Genomic DNA, 23,030 nt, shown 5'->3' on the forward strand with positions numbered 1-23,030 from the left:
ACTCTGCCCTCAGGCGTCCAGCAGGGGCCACGGACTCGTGAAAGGGGTGTGGGACAGCACTGGGGGAGACCCCGCGGGGGGAAAGCCTCCGTCACCTGTACTCATGGGTCTTCTGCAGGCTAGTGGAGATCCCAGTCATGTTCTTGGTGAGCGACTCGTTGTTCTTCAGCCAGGACACCCTGGGCGGGGGGTAGGCCTCCAGGTCCACGTCAAAATGCCAGATCGCGTGCAGGTTCACGGCCTCCACCGGGTCGGAGACAGGCTGGAGCCAGACGAAGCCTTTCTCTGGGGACAGGAGGGGGGTTCGATGAGCAGGGTGGAGGCCGGTTGGCCACGAGCCCCGCCCCGGGGAATGTACCTAGGACGGAGATGGTGACCTTCTTCGTCTGCTGCACCTCCCTGGTGACGTGGCCGACGGCACACTCGTAACTGCCGCGGTCCTTGGCCGTGGCATTGGGGACCGTGAGGGTGAACACCAGCTTGACGGACGGGACCGTAATCTTGTCCATCTTGACGACTCCCTTGTCCCTCTGTGACGGAGAGAGGGGGCGGGGTTCAAGCCACCCGGCTGGGAGAGGGGACACCCGGGGGGAGGACAGAGGGTCCTTTGGGCTTTCCTGGGTCGGATGCGCCGTCCTTTCTCCCTGCCCTTTGGCCTGGAACTGGGACCGGGGTGGGGGGGGGGGGGTGGACCGACAGATGCCGAATAGGTGAAAATGGGGTGGAAGAAGGGGAGGAAGAGTGAGAAGCAGGAGGGAAGATACCGGGGCAGGGGAGAGAGAGGAAGAAGGGTGGGAAGATGGAAGAGGAAAGTGGGGGCAGAGAATCAGGAGGAGGAGATGGGGGGAGAGACTAGGCAAGGAGGCGTGCGCTTGGGCAGTGGAGGGAGGGGAGGGGAGGGGAGGGAAACAACTCTCTCCTGCCCACGAGGGCCGGCGAGGTCGCCTCCCGCAGACCCACAGAGGAGAAAAGGCCGTTACCTGGACAGTGACCGTCAGCTTGGCTCCCCGACTCAGGTTCCGGGCTCCTCTCAAGCCACGGGTGGCCTCGCCTCTCCCACCTCTGATCCCTCCTCACAGCCCCGCCTTGGTCTGAAGCTCTCTCCCTCCTTACAGCCGCCCGACTGCCTGCAGACCTTCAAAACCTCCTAAAACCCTTTCCTGTTCCTCCTCCTCCTCCTCACGAGACCTCTCCCCAGGTCCCAACCTCACAACATCATCCACCATAGTACCGGAATGCTTTTTGTTCCTCTCAGCACGCATTCCCTGTGGCTCAATCACTTAGTAATTCACTTCTTCACTTCACTCTGCTTCTCTCTGCCCATCTCCTCCAATGACACTAGAAGTAGTAGTACGGGTATTAAGCAGCGTGGCTCAGTGGAAAGAGCCCAGGCTTTGGAGTCAGAGGTCACGGGTTCAAAATCCCGGCTCTGCCGCTTGTCAGCTGTGGGGCTTTGGGCAAGTCACTTCACTTCTCTGGGCCTCAGTTACCTCATCTGCAAAATGGGGATCAAGATTGTGAGCCCCACACGGGACGACCTGATCACCTTGTACCCTCCCCAGCGCTTGGAACAGTGCTTTGCACATAGTAAGCGCTTAACAAATACCGAGTTCATTATTATTATTATTATTAAGCAGTTAGTGTATGAACTAGGCACTGGGAAAGAGTACACAGATGGGGATTAGACCCAGTTCCTATCCCTGAAAGGGCTCGAAATCTATGAGGACAGAGACCATGCGTTTTTCCTCCGTCGTACTTTCCCCAGTGCTTCGTACAGTGTCTAGCACCCAGGATGGTGTTTTACCCCCACAAGGAACTGAGTAGACTCCCAAGGCGGTACTCCTCCCCCAGTAGGCGCTTAATCGATTGACGGAGGGGGTGTCTCCGCCACTTGGTCTCCCTGTCCATCGGGCCTGAGGTCGTGCCTCCGGTGCTCTGCACACAGTAAGTGCTCAATACCTCAGTCCTCCTACCTCACCTCCCTTCTCTCCTTCCACAGCCCAGCCCGCACCCTCCACTCCTCTGCCGCTAATCTCCTCACCGTGCCTCGTTCTCAGCCCATCCCGCCGTCGACCCCCGACCCACGTTCTCCCCCTGGCCTGGAACGCCCTCCCTCCGCACATCCGCCAAGCTAGCTCTCTTCTTCCCTTCAAAGCCCTACTGAGAGCTCAGCTCCTCCAGGACGCCTTCCCAGACTGAGCCCCCTTTTTCCTCTCCTCTTCCCCATCCCCCGGCCCTATCTCCTTCCCCTCCCCACAGCGCCTATATATACGTTTGTACAGACACATTGCTCTATTTTCCTTGTCCATATTTACTATTGTATTTATTTTGTTAATGATGCTCATTTAGCTTTAATTCTATTTGTTCTGACGACTTGACACCTGTCCACATGTTTTGTTTTGTCGTCTGTCTCCCCCTTCTAGACTGTGAGCCCGTTGTTGGGTAGGGACCGTCTCTACGTGTTGCCAACTTGTACTTCCCAAGCGCTTAGTACAGTGCTCTGCACACAGTAAGCACTCAATAAACACGATTGAATGAATGAACAAATACGACTGAATGAATGAGACTCCTTCTGCGTCACCCTAACTCGCTCCCTTTATTCATCCCCACTCCTAGTTCCACAACTTACGTCCAGACCTGTAATTTACTTATTTCTACTAACGTCTACCTCCCCCTCTAGACTGCAAGCTCGTTGTGGCCAGGTACTGTGTCTCATATTATTGTATTGCACTCTCCCAAGCGCTTAGTACAGTGCTCTGCACATAGTAAGCATTCAATAAGTACGCTCGACTGACTCCTGCTCGAAGCCCCATCCCCACCACACCCTCACCAATAGGCGCGCCGGAAGCGGGACGTACCGCCTCCCCCGGGTAGTTCCACTGGAAATCGACCAGCTCGATGTCCAGGACGGAACAGGTGACCACGATGGTTTCGCCTGTCTTGTATACCGTCTTCGGGGCCTCCATCTCCAAGACGATCTCCTGGGAGACTGCAGGCGAGCCAGGGAGGTCAGGAATGGGCAGGGGAATCACCAACCCAGTCTCTGCACGGTGCCCAGCCCGGGGCCCCTTGGGGGCCAGGACCCAGCCAACTGGCCAGCAAGAACGCCGAACCAAGGGGTCCCCAAATAACTGTGGGATTTGTTAAGCACTTCCTAAGTGCTTAAGCGCTGGGGTAGATACAAGCTAATCGGGTTGGACACAGACCCCATTCCACATAGGACTCACAGTCTTAATCCCCACTTTTACAGTTGAGGGAACTGAGGCACAAAGTAGTGAAGTGACTTGCCTAGGGTCACATAGCAGACAAGTGACAGAGCCAAGATTAGAATCCGGGTCCTCCTGAGTCCCAGGCCCGGGCTCTATCCACTAAGCCACGCTGTTTCTGGCGCAGACCCACGCCACCTGGGACTCATGATTTCTGACGGATGGGGAGAGGCAAGGTTATTGGCCCCATTTTACAGATGAGGAAAATGAGGCTCGGAGAGACTTAAGTGACTGACATTCAAGGTCACCCGGCAGTCCAGGACAGAGCCGGGACTAGAAGTCAGGAGTCCTGGCCACCCAGGTGCCCTGCCTCCCTGAAATCCTCCCACGAGCAGGTGGCCCCAGGGAACTGTCCTCCCCTCGGAGAAAGAAGCGGTGGCCTTCCGGGAGGATGCTCTCGGCCCTCCGGAAAAGGGACCGAGTTCGCCGGGCCTCAGGTGCTCAGGGAACCTCCCGCCAGGGACGGCACGGACTGACCGGGGGCAACAGGGATACCTCGCAAGGTGTGGACGTTAAACTCGGGGGTCCGGAACTTCCTGCCACGGATGGTTGTCTCACACGTATAGGACCCCGTGGCGAAGTGACCCAGGAAGCCTCTGCGTCGGTCGTAGGTGGCAGAGACCTCCTTGCCATCGCTGGAGTGCAGGGTCACCTGCGCCTGCGGGTCGCTGGGGCGACAGGGGATCACGGTGGAATTGCCTTCCTCCACGACGATGAAGCGGTCGACCATGACGGAGGGCACAAAGGTGACGTCAGGGTCTGAGGGGGGAACGGTGACGACGAAGGTATGTGTTAAGCGCTCACTGTGTGTCTGGCACTGTTCTAAGAGCTGGGGTCGATCCGGGCTAATCAGATTGGACGCAGTCCCTGTCCCACATGGGACCCCCAGTCCTGATCCCCTTTTTACAGATGAGGTAACTGAGGCAGAGATGTGTCTTGCCCAAGGTCACACAACAGACAGGTGGCAGAGCCGGGATGAGAACCCAGGTCCTTCTGAGTCCCAGGTCTGTGCTCTAGGCGTTAGGTCACGCTGTTTGAACTGAGTGGTTGGTTTGGCGGGGATGTCCGGGGGTGGAGGAGGGACGGAGGGCATGCAGAGGATGAAACTGTCATCACCACCAAGGGGTGGGGTGTTGGACTGGACACCAGAGCACTGGACTGAGCGCCTGCTGTGGGGAGAGGGCTAGCCTGGACAATTGCTGAGGGCAGAGTGCTGGACTAGATGCCTCACTGTGTGCGAAGCACTGAACTGAACGCCTGTTGTAAGAAGAGTGCTGAGCTGGGCACCTGCTGTGGATAGAGTGCTGGGCTGCGCGCTTGCAGTGGGCAGCGCGCTCGACTGAATGCTTGCTTTGGGCAGAGAACTGGGGTGGGTGCCTGCTGTGAGCTACATTCAGGAGGACAACCAGCACACGGTTCCTCCGTGGACTCAGATCCCCTGGAGTTCCCCATCTCCACTCTGGATAATAATAATAATAATTATGAAACTTGTTAAGCGCTTCCTATGTGCCAAGCACCTGTTCTAAGCGCTGGTCAGACACAAGTTAATCAGGTTGGACACAGTCCCCGTCCCATATGGGGCTCATACTCTTCATCCTCATTTTACGGATGAGGGAACTGAGGCCTGGAGAAGTGAAGTAACTCGCCCAAGGTCACACAGCAGACATTAGTACAGTGCTCTGCACACGGTAATCGCTCAATAAGTATAATAGAGCTCACTGTTGGGTAGGGACCGTCTCTATATGTTGCCAACTTGTACTTCCCAAGCGACTAGTACAGTGCTCTGCACACAGTAAGCGCTCAATAAATACGATTGATTGAATGTGGCAGAGCCAGAATTGGAACCCAAGTCCTTCTGACTGCCCTTCACTGGCAGAACAGCTCCCCGCCATTTCTGTAAGGGGGCTGGTCCAACCCCCAACCACGGATCTCCCCTTCCAGCGCCCCCGGATGGAAGCCATGGTCGGCTTCTCCCCCGCCCCAACGGGCCCACCTGCCCACGGGGGCCTCCCACACCCACCAGGCACGTAGACGTAGATATTCCGGCCTATGATCCCGGTCCCCTGGGCCTGCGTGTCGTTGTAGTAACAGGTGTAGAGGCCTGTGTGCACGGCTGAGGCGTTGGCCACCTCCAGCACGGACAGGAAGTTGCTGCAGTTGTTCTTCTCACTGCGGATGGCCACGCCGGAGCTCTCGTCATCCAGCGTGGGGAACCGCCAGCTGATCTCGCTGTCCCCGGTGCACCACAGGGAGAATGACCTGTTCAGGGGCAACACCAGCTCCTCCTCATTCGGCGTCATGGCGGGAACCGGGGACTGGAAGGCTCCGCGTCGCAGACCTGAGTGGGGGGAAGCCAGTTGGAGCCGGTCCAGTCTGACTGGACCCTCCGCAGGGGGCGTCCCATCCTTCAACTTGGGGGCTCCCTCTTTGGGAGATCCCCCAGACCTCCCCGAACAACAGCTATTGCGCTCAAGACCTCCCCCTCACCCGCTTCTGCAACTCACAGCCTTTGTTTTCCGGAATCTGGGTTGGGGCACCCCACGTGGGCCCTGGGGAGCCAAGGACCCCTGGGTTCAGCCCAGGGAGCTGTGACCAGTAGCTGGACCTGGGTAATCCGACCCTGGGACTCCCTCCAGGAGCAAGCTCAGCCTCAGAGAGCCCACCCTCACCCTATCCCTCACCCCCAGAGCCGGGCCCCTCTCTTGACAGAAGGAAGTCACGGAAATTCCTTTGGGTCACTAGGGGTAGCCGACACTCACTCCTGCCGGGAACCAGTGGCCGGGGGCAAACTCAAGAGTTGGTTTGGCCCTGTCGGTGGGGGGGAGGGGGGGGGCTGCCACGCCTGGCAGAAGGAATAAGGGGGAGAGGAATCTCCCATTCCCCTGAGGCAGCTGAGACAGAATCCTGTCCTCTCCCCTGACCCACACTCAGTGGAGTGTCAATGGGGACCCTCTGCCCTTGGGAGCTTGGGGCCGAACCAGTCTTTTTTTTCTCCCTTCCCCAGGTGGTACGGGGGTGAGGGGCAAGGCCCGGGATGCGAGAGCAGGGCCATATTGGGAGACGAACCCCCCCGACAACTATCATCACTTTGCTGGGGTGGATTGCTGCAGACCCCTTGGGTCTGCACACAGAAACATCTAGAAGTGGGGGAGGATTCTGCCTCCCCCCAACTCCTGGCTCTGAAGGGAAGTGATCCAAACGCCCTTCATGAATCCAACCTCCCACCCTTCCCTCCTCGACTGTCTTTGGCCTCTGGATCACCTCCCCTTCCCCAGCCCCAGGGCTGGAGGGGGTCATGGGCCTTACCTGACAGCAGATACCCCAAGACCAGGAATGTCCATGGGAAAGGACCCATCGTTGACGGAGAACTGGGGGAACCAAGACAAGTCAAAGTCAGAACGAGGGTTGGGGGTTTTGGTTCCATTGAGCCCACTCTCAGCCGACCCTGACCCCTCTCGGGCTGTCCTGTCCCAGTCCGAGAATCTGGCTGGATTCCACTCCAGCCCCAGGGATCCTGTTGAACTTTCCACCCCCTTCCCAGGCCTCTTTCAGGCCCCTTCCCAGACCACCACCACCCCGCCCCACAGAGGGGCCCTGCGCCATCCCAGATTTCCATTTCTAATCAACACCGGGATGATCCAACCCGTGTCCCCCGTCTCCACCCCCACAACGGAAGGTGACCAGCGGGGAATGAGCCAGCTAGGAGCTGACCACATCCCTTCCATCGAAGACAAACGTCTTCCTTTTCCCTTTGATATCGCCCTCCCGACTCACAGGCACCAATAATATTAATAATTGGGATACGTGCTTACTATGTGCCAAGCACGGTGCTAAGTGCCAGGGTAGATACAGGATAATCTGCTTGGATACATTTGTGTGTAGCTGAAAAAATCCCAGCCACTACCCTCTCTCTCTCCCCGCCACTCTCCCCAACTCTTCTGGACTTTGGTTCTTCTAGCCTGTGAGCCCGCTGTACTAAGCGCTTAGTACAGTGCTCTGCACACAGTAAGTGCTCAATAAATACGATTGATTGATTGATTGTTGGGAAGGGATTTGTCTCTGTTGTCGAATTGCACTTTCCAAGTGCTTAGTACAGTACTCTGCACACAGTAAGCGCTCAATAAAAATGACTGAATGAATGAACTCAATCTCTAACAATGATTTCTAGAAGCAGCGTGGCTCAGTGGAAAGAGCAGGGGCTTTGGGTTCAGAGGTCATGAGTTCAAATTCCGGCTCTGCCAACTGTCAACCGTGTGACTTTGGGCAAGTCACTTAACTTCTCTGTGCCTCAGTTACCTCATCTGTAAGATGGGGATTAAGACTGTGAGCCCCCACCCCTAGGACAACCTGATCACCTTGTAACCTCCCCAGCACTTAGAACAGTGCTTGGCACATAGTAAGCACTTAATAAATCCCAGCCCGTGGCTCAGTGGAAAGAGCATGGGCTTTGCAGTCAGAGGTCATGGGTTCAAATCCCGGCTCCACCACAAGTCTGCTGTGTGACCTTGGGCAAGTCACTTAACTTCTCTGAGCCTCAGTTACCTCATCTGTAAAAATGGGGATTAAGACTGTGAGCCCCATGTGGGACAACTTGATCACACTGTATCCCCCCAAGCGCTTAGAACATGCTTTAGAGAAGCAGCGTGGCTCAGTGCAAAGAGCACAGGCTTGGGAGGCAGAGGTCATGGGTTCGAATCCCACCTCCCCACATGTCTGCTGTGTGACCGTGGGCAAGTCACTTCACTTCTCTGTGCCTCAGTTCCCTCATCTGTAAAATGGGGATTAAGACTGTGAGCCCCACATGGGACAACCTCAGCTCCTTCTGTTCCCCCCAGCGCTTAGAACAGTGCTTTGCACATAGTAAGCGCTTAACAAATACCAACATTATCATTATTATTATTATTATAAATGCCATCGTTATTATTATTATTATCACTATGGTGCTTGTTAAGCACTTACTATGTGCCAAGCACTGCTCTAAGTGATGGGATAATTACACGAGTTTATTAGATTGGACACAGTCCCTGTCCCACACGCAGCTCACAATCATCCGCTATTTACAGATAAGGTAACTGAGGCCCAGACAAGCAAAGTGACTTGCCCAAGGGCACACCGCAGATGTGTGGTGGGGTCGGGATTCGAACCCACGTCCTCAAACTCCCAGGCCCATGCTTCTCTCTTTCTCACACTAATCTCTCTTTCTCATGTTCATCTCTCTCTCATTCATTCAATCGTATTTACTGAGCACTTACTGTGTGCGGAGCACTGTACTAAGCGCTTGGCAAGTCGGCAACAAGTCGGCAACATATACAGACGTTCCCTACCCAACAACCGGCTCACAGTCGAGAAGGGGGAGACGGGCAACAAAACAGAACATGCGGACGGGTGTCAAGTCATCAGAATAAATAGAAGTAAAGCTAGATGCACATCGTGAACAAAATAAATAGAACAGGTAAATATGTACAAGTAAAATAAATAGAGTAATAAATCTGTACAAACATATATACAGGCGCAGTGGGGAGGGGCGGACGCACCCCCTCGCCCGGCTGGCCCTCTGCGCCCACTCTGGTCTCCGCTGCCCGGACCCGCGGAGGCGGAGGGGGGCATCCTGCCGAGGACCGACTTTGAGGTCCGAGGAACTAGCAGATCCACACTGCACCCAGACAATTCCTCTCCACGCCCTTCAAATGATAATAATAATAATAATGGCATTTATTCACCGCTTACTATGCGCAAAGCACTGTTCTAAGCGCTGGGAAGGTTACATGGTGATCAGGTTGGCCCACGGGGGGCTCACAGTCTTCATCCCCATTTTAATAATAATAGTAATAATGATGACCTTTATTAAGCACTTGCTACGTGCAAAGCACTGTTCTAAGCGCTGGGAAGGGTACAAGGTGATCAGGTTGTCCCACGCGGAGCTCACAGTCTTCATCCCATTTTAATAGTAATAATGATGGCCTTTATTAAGCGCTTACTACGTGCAAAGCACTGTTCTAAGCGCTGGGAAGGTTACAAGGTGATCAGGTTGGCCCACGGGGGGCTCACAGTCTTCATCCCCATTTTAATAATAATAGTAATAATGATGGCCTTTATTAAGCGCTTGCTACGTGCAAAGCACTGTTCTAAGTGCTGGGAAGGTTACAAGGTGATCAGGTTGTCCCATGGGGGGCTCACAGTCTTCATCCCCATTTTAATAATAATAGTAATAACAATGGCCTTTTTTAAGCGCTTACTACGTGCAAAGCACCATTCTAAGTGCTGGGAAGGTTACAAGATGATCAGGTTGGCCCACGGGGGGGCTCACAGTCTTCATCCCCATTCGACAGATGAGGGAACTGAGGCCCAGAGAAGTGAAGTGATTTGCCCAAAGTCTCACAGCTGACAATCAATCAATCAATCAATCGTATTTATTGAGCGCTTACTGTGTGCAGAGCACTGTACTAAGCGCTTGGGAAGTACAAGTTGGCAACACATAGAGACAGTCCCTACCCAACAGTGGGCTCACAGTCTAGAAGGGGGTGACAGAGAACAAAACAAAACATATTAACAAAATAAAATAAATAGAATAGATACGTACAAGTAAAATAAATAAATAAATAGAGTAATAAATACGTACAAACATATATACAGGTGCTGTGGGGAAGGGAAGGAGGTAAGGTGGGAAGGATGGAGAGGGGGAGGAGGGGGAGAGCAAGGAGGGGGCTCAGTCTGGGAAGGCCTACTGGAGGAGGTGAGCTCTCAGTAGGGCCTTGAAGGGAGGAAGAGAGCTAGCTAGGAGGATGTGGGGAGGCGGGGCATTCCAGGCCAGGGGGTGTATGGCGGATGTGTAGCGGGCCAAAAGCGAGGAAAATGGAGGAGCTGGATGTTCCCCAATACTGCAGGTGCGAGATCCAGTTTTTCTTCATAAAACCGAGTAACTAAGCAGAAGCCATCATGAGGCAAAAATTAAAGGGTTCTGCTGAAGCGGTAGCAAGCCGAGACTAGATGGCTACATCTTCCCCCCTCCTAAAGATGATTTCTTACTTTGTCATTGGCAGGCATTGACTTCAAACGTTTGTCTGTGGGGTGCGATGAAACCAATCCAATAATCTGTTTTTAACGCCCAACTCCTCCTCTAAACTCCTTGTGGGCAGGGGTCACATCTACCAACTCTGTTGTAGTGTACCCTCCTAAGCGTTTTGTGCGGGGCTCTCCACAAAGCAAGCGAGCGCTCAGTACATACCAGAGATCGATCGATAACCATCGACAGATAAGCAGTATGGCATAGGGATAGGGCACGGGCCTGGGAGTCACAAGGTTTGCTGCCATTTGTCTGCTGCATAGGGATAGAGCACGGGCCTGGGAGTCAGGAGGTTTGCTACCATTTGTCTGCTGCATAGGGATAGGGCACGGGCCTGGGAGTCACAAGGTTTGCTGCCATTTGTCTGCTGCATAGGGATAGAGCAAGGGCCTGGGAGTCACAAGATTTGCTGCCATTTGTCTGCTGCAAAGGGACAGAGCATGGGCCTGGGAGTCACAAGATTTGCTGCCATTTGTCTGCTGCATAGGGATAGAGCACGGGCCTGGGAGTCACAAGATTTGCTGCCATTTGTCTGCTGCAAAGGGATAGAGCATGGGCCTGGGAGTCACAAGATTTGCTGCCATTTGTCTGCTGCATGACCTTGGGCAAGTCACTTAACTCCTCTGTGCCTCAGTTCCCTCATCTGCAGAATGGGGATGGAGACTATGAGCCCCACCTGGGATAGGGAGAGGGTCCAACCCAATTTGCTGGTTTCCACCCCAGCTCTTAGAATGGTGCCTGGCATGTGGTAAGTGCCTAGCAAACAAATAATGATAATAATAATAATAATAATAATAGCATTTATTAAGCGCTTACTATGTGCAAAGCACTGTTCTAAGCGCTGGGGAGGTTACAAGGTCATCAGGATGTCCCACGGGGGGCTCACAGTCTTCATCCCCACTCTACAGGTGAGGGAACTGAGGCACAGAGGAGTCAAGTGACTTGCCCAAAGTCGCACAGCTGACAAGTGGCGGAGCTGGGATTTGAACCCATGACCTCTGACTCAATCAATCAATCATATTTATTGAGCGCTTACTATGTGCAGAGCACTGTACTAAGCGCTTGGGAAGTACAAATTGGCAACATATAGAGACAGTCCCTACCCAACATTGGGCTCACAGTCTCCACAGTCAGGAGGTTTGCTGCCATTTGTCTGCTGCATAGGGATAGGGCACGGGCCTGGGAGTCAGGAGGTTTGCTGCCATTTGTCTGCCTGGGAGTCACAAGGTTTGCTGCCATTTGTCTGCTGCATGACCTTGGGCGAGTCACTTAACTCCTCTGTGCCTCAGTTCCCTCATCTGCGAACCTCTGACTCCAAAGCCCGGGCTCTTCACACTGAGCCACGAAAGGCACTGTTCTAAGCACTGGAAAGGTTACAAGGTGACCAGGTTTTCCCACAGGGGGATCACAGTCTTCATCCCCATTTGACAGACGAGGTCACTGAGGCCCAGAGAAGTGAAGTGACTTGCCCAAAGCCACGGAGCTGACAAGTGGCGGAGCCGGCATTTGAACCCATGACCTCTGACTCCAAAGCTCTTGCCACTGAGCCACGCTGCTTCTCTTCAAACCGTGCTCAGCGCTAAGAAAGGTGCTTGGCACATAGTGAGCGCATACAAATACTATCATCATTGTACATATTCTACTTATTTTAATATGTTTTGCTTTGTTCTCTGTCTCCCCCTTCTAGACTGTGAGCCCACTGCTGGGTAGGGACCGTCTCTATATGTTGCCAACTTGTACTTCCCAAGCGCTTACTACAGTGCTCTGCACACAGTAAGCGCTCAATAAATACGGTTGAAGGAAATCATTATTATTATATTATTCAAAGGCTCACTGAAGGCACCCCTCCTCCAAGAGGTCTTCCCCGATTGTGACACTTTTCTTCCTCTCTCACTCCCCTCTACATCACCCTGATTTTTGATTTTTCAAAAATCACCCTCCCTTTCATTTTCCCCCGTCTCCACCCCACAGCACTTCCATCTTTATTTGACGTTTTATTTCTTTATACTGACGTCCGTTTATTGCGATTGAAGTCTGTCTCCCCCACCTATAGACTAAGAGCTCGTTGCGGGGGATTGTCTCTCTTTATTGCTGTACTGTACTTTCCAAGCGCTTAGTACAGTGCTCTGCACACAGTAAGCGCTCAGTAAATACGATTGAGTGAATAGAAATACAACTTGTACTTCCCAAGCGCTTAGTACAGAGCTCTGCACACAGTAAGCGCTCAATAAATACGAATGAATGAATAATAATGATTACGATGATATTTGTCAAGCGCTTATTATGTGCCAAGCACTGCTCTAAGCGCTGGGGTGGATACAAGGTAATCAGGTTCATTCATTCAATCGTATTTATTGAGCGCTTACTGTGTGCAGAGCACTGTACTAGGCGCTTGGGAAGTCCAAGTAGGCAACATACAGAGACGGTCCCTACCCAACAGCGGGCTCACAGTCTAGAAGGGGGAGACAGAGAACAAATCAAACCATATTAACAGAATAAAATAAGTAGAATGAATGTGTACAAATAAATAAAGTAATAAATCCGTACAAACACATATACACATATACAGGTGCTCTGGGGAGGGGAAGGAGGTAAGGCAGGGGGGATGGGGTGGTTGTCCCACGGGGGGCTCACAGTCTTCATCCCCATTTTACAGATGAGGTAACTGAGGCTCAGAGAAGTGACTAGTCCAAGGCCAAACAGCAGAGATGTGGCGGAGCAGGGATTCGAACCCATGGCCTCTGACTCCAAAGCCGGAGCTCTTTCCACTTAGCCACGCTGCTTCTCTTCCTTGCACTTCCCAAGCGCTTAGTACAGTGCTCTGCACAAAGTAAGCGCTCAATAAAAGGACTGACTAGATGAATGAATAATAATGATTACTATGGTATTTGTCAAGCACTTACTATGTGCCAAGCACTGCTCTAAGCGCCAGGGTAGATACAAGGTAATATCAGGTTGTCCCATGGGGGAGCTCACAGTCTTAATCCCCATTTAACAGATGAGGTAACTGAGGCTCAGAGAAGTGAAGTGACTTGCCCAAGGTCACACAGCAGACATGTGGCGGAGCAGGGATTCGAACCCATGACCTCTGACTCCAAAGCCCGAGCTCTTTCCACTGAGCCACGCCGCTTCTCTTACTTGAACTTCCCAAGCGCTTAGTACAGTGCTCTGCACACAGTAAGTGCTCAATAAAAGGACTGACTGAATGAATGAATAATAATGACTATTATGGTATTTGTCAAGCGCTTACTATGTGCCAAGCACTGTTCTAAGCACTGGGGAGGATACAAGGTGATCAGGTTGTCCCCCGGGGGGCTCACAGTCTTCATCCCCATTTTACAGATGAGGTCACTGAGGCACAGAGAAGTGAAGTGGCTTGCGCAAGGTCACACAGCAAACAAGTGGCGGAGCCGGGATTAGAACCCACTTCCTCTGATTCCCCAGCTGGAGCTCGTTTCACTGTCAGCCAGTTTTCAGTATTGATTGAGCACTGACTGTGTGCAGAACACCGTACTAAGCGTTTGGGAGAGTACAATGAAATAATATAAAAGGGGGAGATAGACATTGATAGAAATAAATTACAGATACGGATGAAAGTGACGCGGGGCTGGGAGTGAGGATCCATTCAATCGTATTTCAATCGTATTCACTGAGCGCTTAGTGTGTGCACAGCACTGTACTAAGCGCTTGGGAAGTACAAGTTGGCAACATAAAGAGACGGTCCCTACCCAACAGTGGGCTCACAGATGAATAAAGGGAGCACGTCAGGGTGACGCAGAAGGCGTCTTTCAGTGGCTCAGTGAAAAAGAGCACGGGCTTCGGAGCTAAAGGTTATGGGTTCGAATCCTGACTCCTCCACTTGCCAGCTGTGGGACTTTGGGCAAACCATTTAACTTCTCTGTGCCTCAGTTCCCTCACAGGTAAAATGGGGATGAAGACCGGGAGCCTCACGTGGGACAACCTGATCACCTTGTATCCTCTCCCGGTGCTTAGAACAGTGCTTTGCACATAGTAAGTGATAAATAAATGCCATTATTATTATTATTATTATTATTATTATTATTACTATTATTATTATTATTATCCCCTTTGCCTCAGTTACCTCATCTGCAAAATGGAGATGAAGACTGTGAGCCCCACGTGGGTCAACCTGAGCACCTTGTATCCTCCCCCAGAGCTCAGAACAGTGCTTTGCACATACTAAGCGCTTAATAAATGCCATTATCATTATTAATAGAAAGAATAAATTACAGGTACGGATGCAAGTGTCGCGGGGCTAAGGAGTGGGGATGAGTCTTTCACGAGGAGTCTTTCATTCCTTCGATCCTATTGCTTGTCAAGCTGCTTTGCAGGTACAGTACTTAGTCCAGTGCTTTGCAAAAAGTTGGCGCTCAATAAATACAACTGAATGGATGAAACGGCTGCACATTGCCCGTCGAACTCAGGTTTCCCCAGAGTTGCGGAGTGTTTAGGGTGTTTTCCCCCAGCAGCCGAGCCCCGAGTCCCGCCCTCGCCCGTGGGGTGCAGGGTGCCCTCCCCCATCCCCTCTCCGCACGTAATAATACTGATGACATTTATTAGGCGCTTACTATGGGCCAAGCACTGTTCTAAGCGCTGGGGAGGTGACAAGGAGATCAGGTTGTCCAATGGGGGGCTCACAGTCTTCATCCCCATTTCCCAGATGAGGGAACTGAGGCCCAGAGAAGTGAAGTGACTTGCCCAAAGTCACACGGGCGACAAGTGGCAGAGTCGGAATTCAAATCCATGACCCCTGACTCCAAAGCCTCTGCTCTTTCCACTGAGCCACACTGCTTCTTTAATAATAACAATAATATCATATCGTAATAATACTGATGGCATTTACTAGGTGCTTACTATGTGCCAAGTACTGAGCCACACTGCTTCTATAATAATAATAATATCATATCATAATGAGATCACATAATTATAATAATATCATAATAATACTGATGGCATTGATTAGGCACTTACTATGTGCCAAGCACTGTTGTAAGCACTGGGGAGGTTACAAGATCAGGTTGTCCCACGGGGGGGCTCGCAGTCTTCATCCCCATTTTCCAGACGGGGAACTGAGGCCCAGAGAAGTGAAGTGACTTGCCCAAAGTCACACAGCCGACACGTGGCGGAGTTGGGATTTGAACCCATGACCCCTGACTCCAAAGCCCATGCTCTTGCCACTGAGCCACACTGCTTCTTTAATAATAATATCATATCACAATAATATTATCATAATAACATTGATGGCATTTATAAGGTGCTTACTATGTGCCAAGCGCTGGGCCATACTGCCTCTCCAATAATAATAATAATAATAATAATAATAATAATAATAATAATGATAATAATAATAACATATAACAATAATATCATAATAATACTGATTGCATTTATTAGACGCTTACTATGTGCCAGGCACTGTTCTAAGCGCTGGGGACGTTACAAGACAAGATCAGGTTGTCCCATGAGGGTTCGCAGTCTTCATCCCCATTTTCCAGATGAGGAAATTGAGACCCAGAAAAGTGAAGTGACTTGCCCAAAGTCACACGGCCGACACGTGGCGGGGGTGGGATTTGAACCCATGACTCCTGACTCCAAAGCCCGGGCTCTTTCCACTAGCGCGGCCGCCAGAGGGCGCGCCCCGCCCCATTCCCCGCTCAGAGCATCTCGCCGGTACCGCCACCAGAGGGCGCGCCCCCCCCCGGACTCCGAGCTCAGGGCATCTCGCCAGCGCCGCCACCAGAGGGCGCGCACCCCCACTCCCCGCTCAGAGCATCTCGCCGACGCCAGAGGGCGCCCCCCCCAACTCCCCGCTCAGAGCATCTCGCCGGCACCGCCGCCAGATAGCACGCCCCCCCAACTCCCTGCTCAGAGCATCTCGCTGACGCCGACGCCAGAGGGCGCGCCCCCCACAACCACCTGCCCGGGCATCCCGCCGGTACCGCCGCCAGAGGGCGCCCCCCACCCGGCCACCACCCCCTCATTCATTCATTCATTCATTCATTCATTCAATCGTCCTTATTGAGCGCCTACTGTGTGCCGAGCACTATACTAAGCGCTGGAGAAGTACAAGTTGGCAACAACGGGCTCACTAGTGTAGAAGGGGCCTGGCGGGCAGGGTGGGGGAAGCCGGCGGCCAAGGCCCGGGAGCCGCGGGGGGGGGAGGAAGGGAGAGAGAGAGGACGGGGTGGAGGGTGGACATTAAGGCTGGAGTGGCTCAGTGGAAAAACTACGGACTTTGGAGTCAGGGGTCTTGGGTTCAAATCCCAACTCCGCCACGTGTCAGCTGGGTGACTTTGGGTTAGTCACTTCACTTCTCTGGGCCTCAGTTCCCTCATCTGGAAAACAGGGATTAAGACTGAACTCCACTTGGGCCAACCTGATCACCTTGCAACCTCCCCGGGCCTTTAGAACGGTGCTTTGCACATAGTAAGTGCTTAATAAATGCCATCATTATCATTATTCTCTTTGCCTCAGTTACCTCATCTGTAAAATGGGGATGAACACGTCGGCCAATCTGATTACCTTGCAACCTCCCCAGCGGTTAAAACAGTTCTTTGCACATAGTAACGACTTAATAAATGCTATTACTATTATTATTATTATTATTATTATTATTATTATTATTATTATTATTACCATTATTATTATTCCCCAACTCCATCACACTGCCCGGCGGATCCCCGTCGGATGCCGTCCCGCCCTGGGGCATCAGCACTCATTCATTCATTCATTCAATCGTATTTACTGAGCGCTAGTAAGCGCTTAATAAACGCCACCATTATTATTATTCTCTGTGCCTCAATTCCCTTATTTGTAAAACTGGAATGAAGACTGTGAGCTCCACGTGGGCCAACCTGATCACCTCGCAACCTCCCCGGAGCTTAAAACAGTTCTTTGTACATAGTAACAACTTAATAAGTGTTATTGTTATTATTATTATTATTATTATTATTATTATTATTATTATTATTATTCCCCAACTCCATCACACTTCCCGGCGGATCCCCGGCGGATGCGGTCCCTCCACAGGGCCTCGGCACTTATTCATTCATTCATTCATATTTACTGAGCGCTAGTAAGCGCTTAATAAATGTCATCATTATTATTATTCTCTGGGCCTCAGTTCCCTTATCTGTAAAACGGGGATGAAGACTGTGAGCTCCGTATGGGCCAACCTGATCACCTTGCAACCTCCCCGGCGCTGAAAACAGTTCTTTGCACATAATAATAATAATGGCATTTATTAAGTAGTTACTATTATTCCCCCAACTCCATAACACTGCCCGGGGGATCCCCGTCCGATGCCGTCCCGCCCCGGGGCCTCGGCACTCATTCATTCATTCAATCGCATTTACTGAGCGCTAGTAAGCGCTTACTAAACGCCACCATTATTATTATTCTCTGTGCCTCAGTTCCCTTATCTGTAAAACGGGGATGAAGACTGTGAGCTCCACGTGGGCCAACATGATCACCTCGCAACCTCCCCGGCGGTTAAAACAGTTCTTTACACATAGTAACGACTTAATAAATGCCATTATTATTATTACTATTATTATTATTCCCCCAGCTCCATCACACTACCCGGCGGACCCCCGTCGGATGCCGTCCTGCCCCGGGGCCTCGGCACTCATTCACTCATAATTCAATCGCATTTACTGAGCGCTAGTAAGCGCTTAATAAATGCCACCATTATTATTATTCTCTGTGCCTCAGTTCCCTTATCTATAAAACGGGGATGAAGACTGTGAGCTCCACGTGGGCCAACCTGAACACCTTGCCACCTCCCAGGTGGTTAAAACAGTTCTTTGCACACAATAACGACTTGATAAATCAAGCAATCAATCAATCAGTCGTATTTATTGAGCACTTACTGTGTGCAAGGCACTGTACTAAGCGCTTGGGAAGTACAAGTTGGCAAGATATAGAGACAGTCCCATTATTATCATTATTATTATTACTATTATTATTATTCCCCCAGCTCCATCACACTGCCCGGCAGACCCCCGGCGGATGCCGTCCCGCCCCGGGGGCCTCGGCACTCATTCATTCATTCATTCATTCAATTGTATTTACTGAGCGCTAGTAAGCGCTTACTAAATGCCATCATTATTATTATTCTCTGTGCCTCAGTTCCCTTATCTGTAAAACGGGGATGAAGACTGTGAGCTCCACGTGGGCCAACCTGAACACCTTGCAACCTTCCCGGCGCTTAAAACAGTTCTTTGTTGTTATTATTATTATTATTATTATTATTATTATTATTATTTTTACTACTATTATTCCCCCAGCTCCATCACACTGCCCGGCAGAACCCCGTCGGATGCCGTCCCGCCCCGGGGCCTCGGCACTCATTCATTCATTCAATCAATCGTATTTATTGAGCGCTTCCTGTGTGCAGAGCACTGTACTAAGCGCTTGGGAAGTACAAGTCGGCAACATAGAGAGACGGTCCCTACCCAACAGTGGGCTCTATCGTACTTATTGAGCGATTACCGTGTGCAGAGCACTGTACTGAACGCTTAACTCGAAGGCCGGGGGTGGCACCTCTTAGCCGGGGACCCCGTCCCCTCCGGACTTGGGACGACGACCCCCGGGCCCCTGGCAGAAGAGGGGAGGGCCCCCCGCCCCGAGTTCAATCGACATCAGCGACGACCTGGGCCGCCCCCACGTCGCCCCCCATCCCTTCCCCCGGTCCCCCCGACGGTGCCCCTGTGGCCACAGGCCTCGTGGCCGTGGCGATGGCCCGACACCGACCCGGCCTGGACGGGGCGGCCCTCCGCCCTCCCGCCTCTCACCTCGGGTCGCTCCGCTCCGCTCCTTCCCGGGCTCCGGGGGGCTTGGGATTCCCGCCAAACGAGTCCCCCTTTACCCACCGGAGAGAAAGAGACAAAATGGAAGAAAAGCGAAAAAAAAAAAAAAAGGAGAAATCAGCCTCAGGGGAATAGGGCCCAAATGGAAGAACGAAAAACACACAAAGAAAGGGGGAATCGCACAAGAACCGACTCCGAGGGTGCGGCCGCCAAACTCCAAATGAGTTTAGGGTCGGGGGGTCTTCTTGGTCTCCCTACCCGGACCCCCGAAGTCCCCGCCCCGTTGACACCAGAGCCGGTCCTTCCCCGGCTCACCTGCGAAACGCTGTGTGGGGGTGGGGGGTGTGGGGTTGTATGTTGTGCGTCTGGGTGTGGATCTGGGTCTACACCGCGGCAATCCCGGGCCCGGAACCCGTTCAGTTCCCACCAACCGTGCACACCCTCCCCAGATTCGGGTGCAAACTCCCTGGAAATAGCAATTCTCACCTTAGAAAATACCGAATGAGGGCCCTGGAAAAAAAAAAAAAACACCTCACTCTGCTTCCTGACTTTGCGCTAGCCCAGAGAGGGGGGAAAAAATGTAATATCTTTTCGAAAGGAGAGAACAGGGCTGAAATTCACATGATGGCGGCCCCTCTAAGGCTTTGAGAGAGTCGAATAAAAGACACCGTCAAGGCACATCCCAGGGCCATGAAATGGTGAGCCCCGGGTGATTTATTATTGTTTATCCCGTGCAAAAAGAACACGTCCAGGATTCAGGGTGGCTTTTTCCCAAAACTCCTTAGTTATGGACAAATTCATCCAATCGTATTTATTGAGCGCTCACCGTACTAAGCACAAATTCATTCATTCAATCGTATTTATTGAGTGCTTACTGTGCGCTGTACTAAGCGCTTGGGAAGTACAAGTTTGCAACATATAGAGACGGCCCCTACTCAACAACGGGCTCGCAGTCTAGATGAATGCAAAAGTTAAACGAGAAAGAGAACATCATCATCAATCGTATTTATCCACACTTACTGTGTGCAGAGCACTGTACTAAGCGCTTGGAAAGTACAAATTGGCAACATATAGAGACAGTCCCTACCCAACAGTGGGCTCACAGTCTAAAAGGGGGAGACAGAGAGCAAAACCAAACATACCAAGACAATAAAATAAATAGAATAGATATGTACAGTAAAATAAATAAATAAATAGAGAAATAAATATGTACAAACATATATACATATACACAGGTGCTGTGGGGAAGGGAAGGAGGTAAGATGGGGGGGATGGAGAGGGGGACGAGGGGGAGAGGAAGGAAGGGGCTCAGTCTGGGAAGGCCTCTTGGAGGAGGTGAGCTCTCAGTAGGGCCTTGAAGGGAGGAAGAGAGCTAGCTTGGCGGATGGGCAGAGGGAGGGCATTCCAGGCCCGGGGGAGGACGTGGGCCGGGGGTCGATGGCGGGAGAACATGGCTTTAGAATTGGCTTCGCGGCTTATCTAGCCAGAGAAGCGTATCCCATCAGTTGGAAGTGAATTCCAAGGATGAAGAAGAAACTATCTGATTCAAAAATAACCAGCTGGCAAGTTTTATGAAAGGCTGGAATAGATTGGAGGGTTCGGAGGCAGGTAGCATCCGTGTCAGATTTATAAACTGTGCTTTGTGGTGCTTTCCAAAATTAAAAAAAATCACATTCACCCCCCACTTCCCAATGAACAGTACATACTGAATCTCATATTGATGCCCATTGACGAGAAATGGTCTAGGAGGTAACGAGAAGTGCAAAGTTAAAGTACAAGCACTGATCATTGCAGTGACATTGGAGGGTCTCACCTTCCTGCAAAACACACAGTACGGTCACAATTCGGCTGTGCAAAATTGAAAGGCGAGAATTAAGAAGTTATTTCATGGACACTTGCCTGTTTATTGATATTGTAACTAGAGTTACGAGCAGCTCCATTATACTTTATCCAAGAAAGGGTTCCTTTAGTCTCCCTTTCAGGCTGCAAGAATCAATATTTTAAAATAAATCAAACGAATACTTAATAAGTGCTACACACCAAAGTAGTAAGTGAGTCACACTGGGATTTTTCCTTCGAGCAAAGCTTTCATTTCAATTCACATTTCTATTAATTTCATATACTGGGATTTAACTCAACAAAGACTATCAACTTGGCCTCTTACAAGCAGAGTGGGTTTATATTTTTACCTATATGTAAGACTAAAGAACAGATTGTGTGTAACCGCTGCTAAAAGATGTCATGCTTAAATGCACCTTAAAACAGAAAATTATTACCTGTGAAAGGTTCACAGAGAGTTTTCTTTCAAATTATTAATCACTTCACGTTTAATATGTAACTAACCTTTGCTTCCTCCATCTGCATGATATTGGCTTGACAATCAGAAACACTATCATTGATGTAATCGATGTTCGCAGTTGGTGATTCCGTCTCCTCATTAATGCTATGTACATTTTTATCCCCATCTCCATTCTCTTTGGCGGCCTTCTCCCTTCTTTTTGAAAGTTTCTCTCTTCTTTCTGGGAGTTCTTCACGTTGCTATTTCCCACCCACCCCCAAAAAATGGTAAATAAAATTACAAAAGGAAAACGGCAATACAAAGACAATAGATGTTGACTTTTCTGAGGGATTCTGCCAAACAAGATTTCAATGATTTCCCAAGCTAGGTTTTGAAATTGGAATAAAAGGGCTGGAATTATCCAAAATATAGATTTATTCTTTTTTCTGGCAATAGTGTACTAAATCAGTGCATTCTTCGGTACTTTTAGAGCAAGGACAACAGTGAAATCTCTGATAAGCCATACCTTTAGCAGCCTGTTCATATCAGTCTCCATACCGGAAGTTGTCATTCTCTGTGACCCTACGTTCAAGTCGTTGCCACTTCATCCGGGCAGTTTTTGACGTGAGCGCTCGACGGGTCATTCCCCTTTTCAGGTATTTCTTCCTGTGAACATTTTTATGACATTTTTATCTGAAATTCTTTTAGAATGGATCACCCACGCAACAAATCTTTCAAATTGAGTGTCTCATTTGAGAACAACCCTCGCATGAAAATGCTCTCACACCACCTAGGAAACATCTTACCTGGTTCCACTGGCTGCAGTTGCTGGCAGTGCTTGCACTCTTGCAACAGGAATTCTCATTTTCTGTTAGGATCCAGCCTTAGTCGAATCAGGGTCTCCGGCAGCTACAGTGGAACTCGGATCTTGAGCAGGAGAATCAGGGGCACTCGGTTTTCGACTAACCTTCCCCGCTACTCTATCAGACATGGGTCTTACTTGCGGCCAAAGAGCTGTTACCTGAAACAGTGAGGAAAATGCATCATTCGCCTCCTCTTTGAAGTCATTCCATTTCTCTCCAAAGTCACAAAGATTTCCCGGAAGTAACTGGAGGTTCTGTTCCCCTACCTCTTCGGTTTTACGTCGAAGAAACCACTTCTTGATTTCTTTTCTGAGCTTCCAAAAGCCTGAATTGATGCTGTAAATAACATCAAATAAATCAGGAGTGAAAACAAAGGAAAATCTAGTGTTTACTTTTTATGCTTTTCCCTTAGACTGTAAGCTCATTGAGGGTAGAGCTTTTACCAACTCTGTTGCACTATACTCTCTCAAGCACATAATACACTGCAGATAATACGCACTAAATAAATACCACGGATTCGTTGATTGCCCGTGTGTATCTTCTTTCTCTGTCACCTCCCCACCCCAACTACGTATATCTTGTTTATCCATTCAAGTGTCTATAGGATAGAGGTCCATTAGATTGTACACTCTTTTACAGCCGGGTATGTGTATCTGTGTTTCTGCGGTTGGTACTTCCCTAAGTGCTTAGTACAGTGTTTTGTACTCAGTTGATTGTATTTGTATTTAT

The 23,030-nt window shown here is 50.7% G+C and overlaps 1 protein-coding gene across 1 annotated transcript in view; it reads right to left on the bottom strand.

Moving 5' to 3' along the window:
- LOC119923131 (platelet-derived growth factor receptor alpha-like) overlaps positions 1-22,351 on the bottom strand; it is a 41,518-nt gene extending 19,167 nt beyond the window's left edge. The window contains exons 1-10 of the mRNA XM_038742659.1: positions 22,245-22,351; positions 21,965-22,104; positions 21,504-21,698; positions 19,146-19,213; positions 6,573-6,634; positions 5,287-5,604; positions 3,762-4,025; positions 2,859-2,989; positions 359-530; positions 96-285 (exon numbers count right to left, since the gene is read on the bottom strand). Coding sequence (XP_038598587.1) covers positions 96-285; positions 359-530; positions 2,859-2,989; positions 3,762-4,025; positions 5,287-5,604; positions 6,573-6,634; positions 19,146-19,213; positions 21,504-21,698; positions 21,965-22,009 — 1,445 coding nt within the window. The 5' untranslated portion in view covers positions 22,010-22,104; positions 22,245-22,351. The remainder of the gene's footprint in view (positions 1-95; positions 286-358; positions 531-2,858; positions 2,990-3,761; positions 4,026-5,286; positions 5,605-6,572; positions 6,635-19,145; positions 19,214-21,503; positions 21,699-21,964; positions 22,105-22,244) is intronic.
- Between the last annotated feature and the right edge of the window lie 679 nt (positions 22,352-23,030).

The sequence above is a fragment of the Tachyglossus aculeatus genome, unplaced genomic scaffold, assembly GCF_015852505.1.
Source record: "Tachyglossus aculeatus isolate mTacAcu1 unplaced genomic scaffold, mTacAcu1.pri scaffold_146_arrow_ctg1, whole genome shotgun sequence".
Lineage (NCBI taxonomy): Eukaryota > Metazoa > Chordata > Mammalia > Monotremata > Tachyglossidae > Tachyglossus > Tachyglossus aculeatus.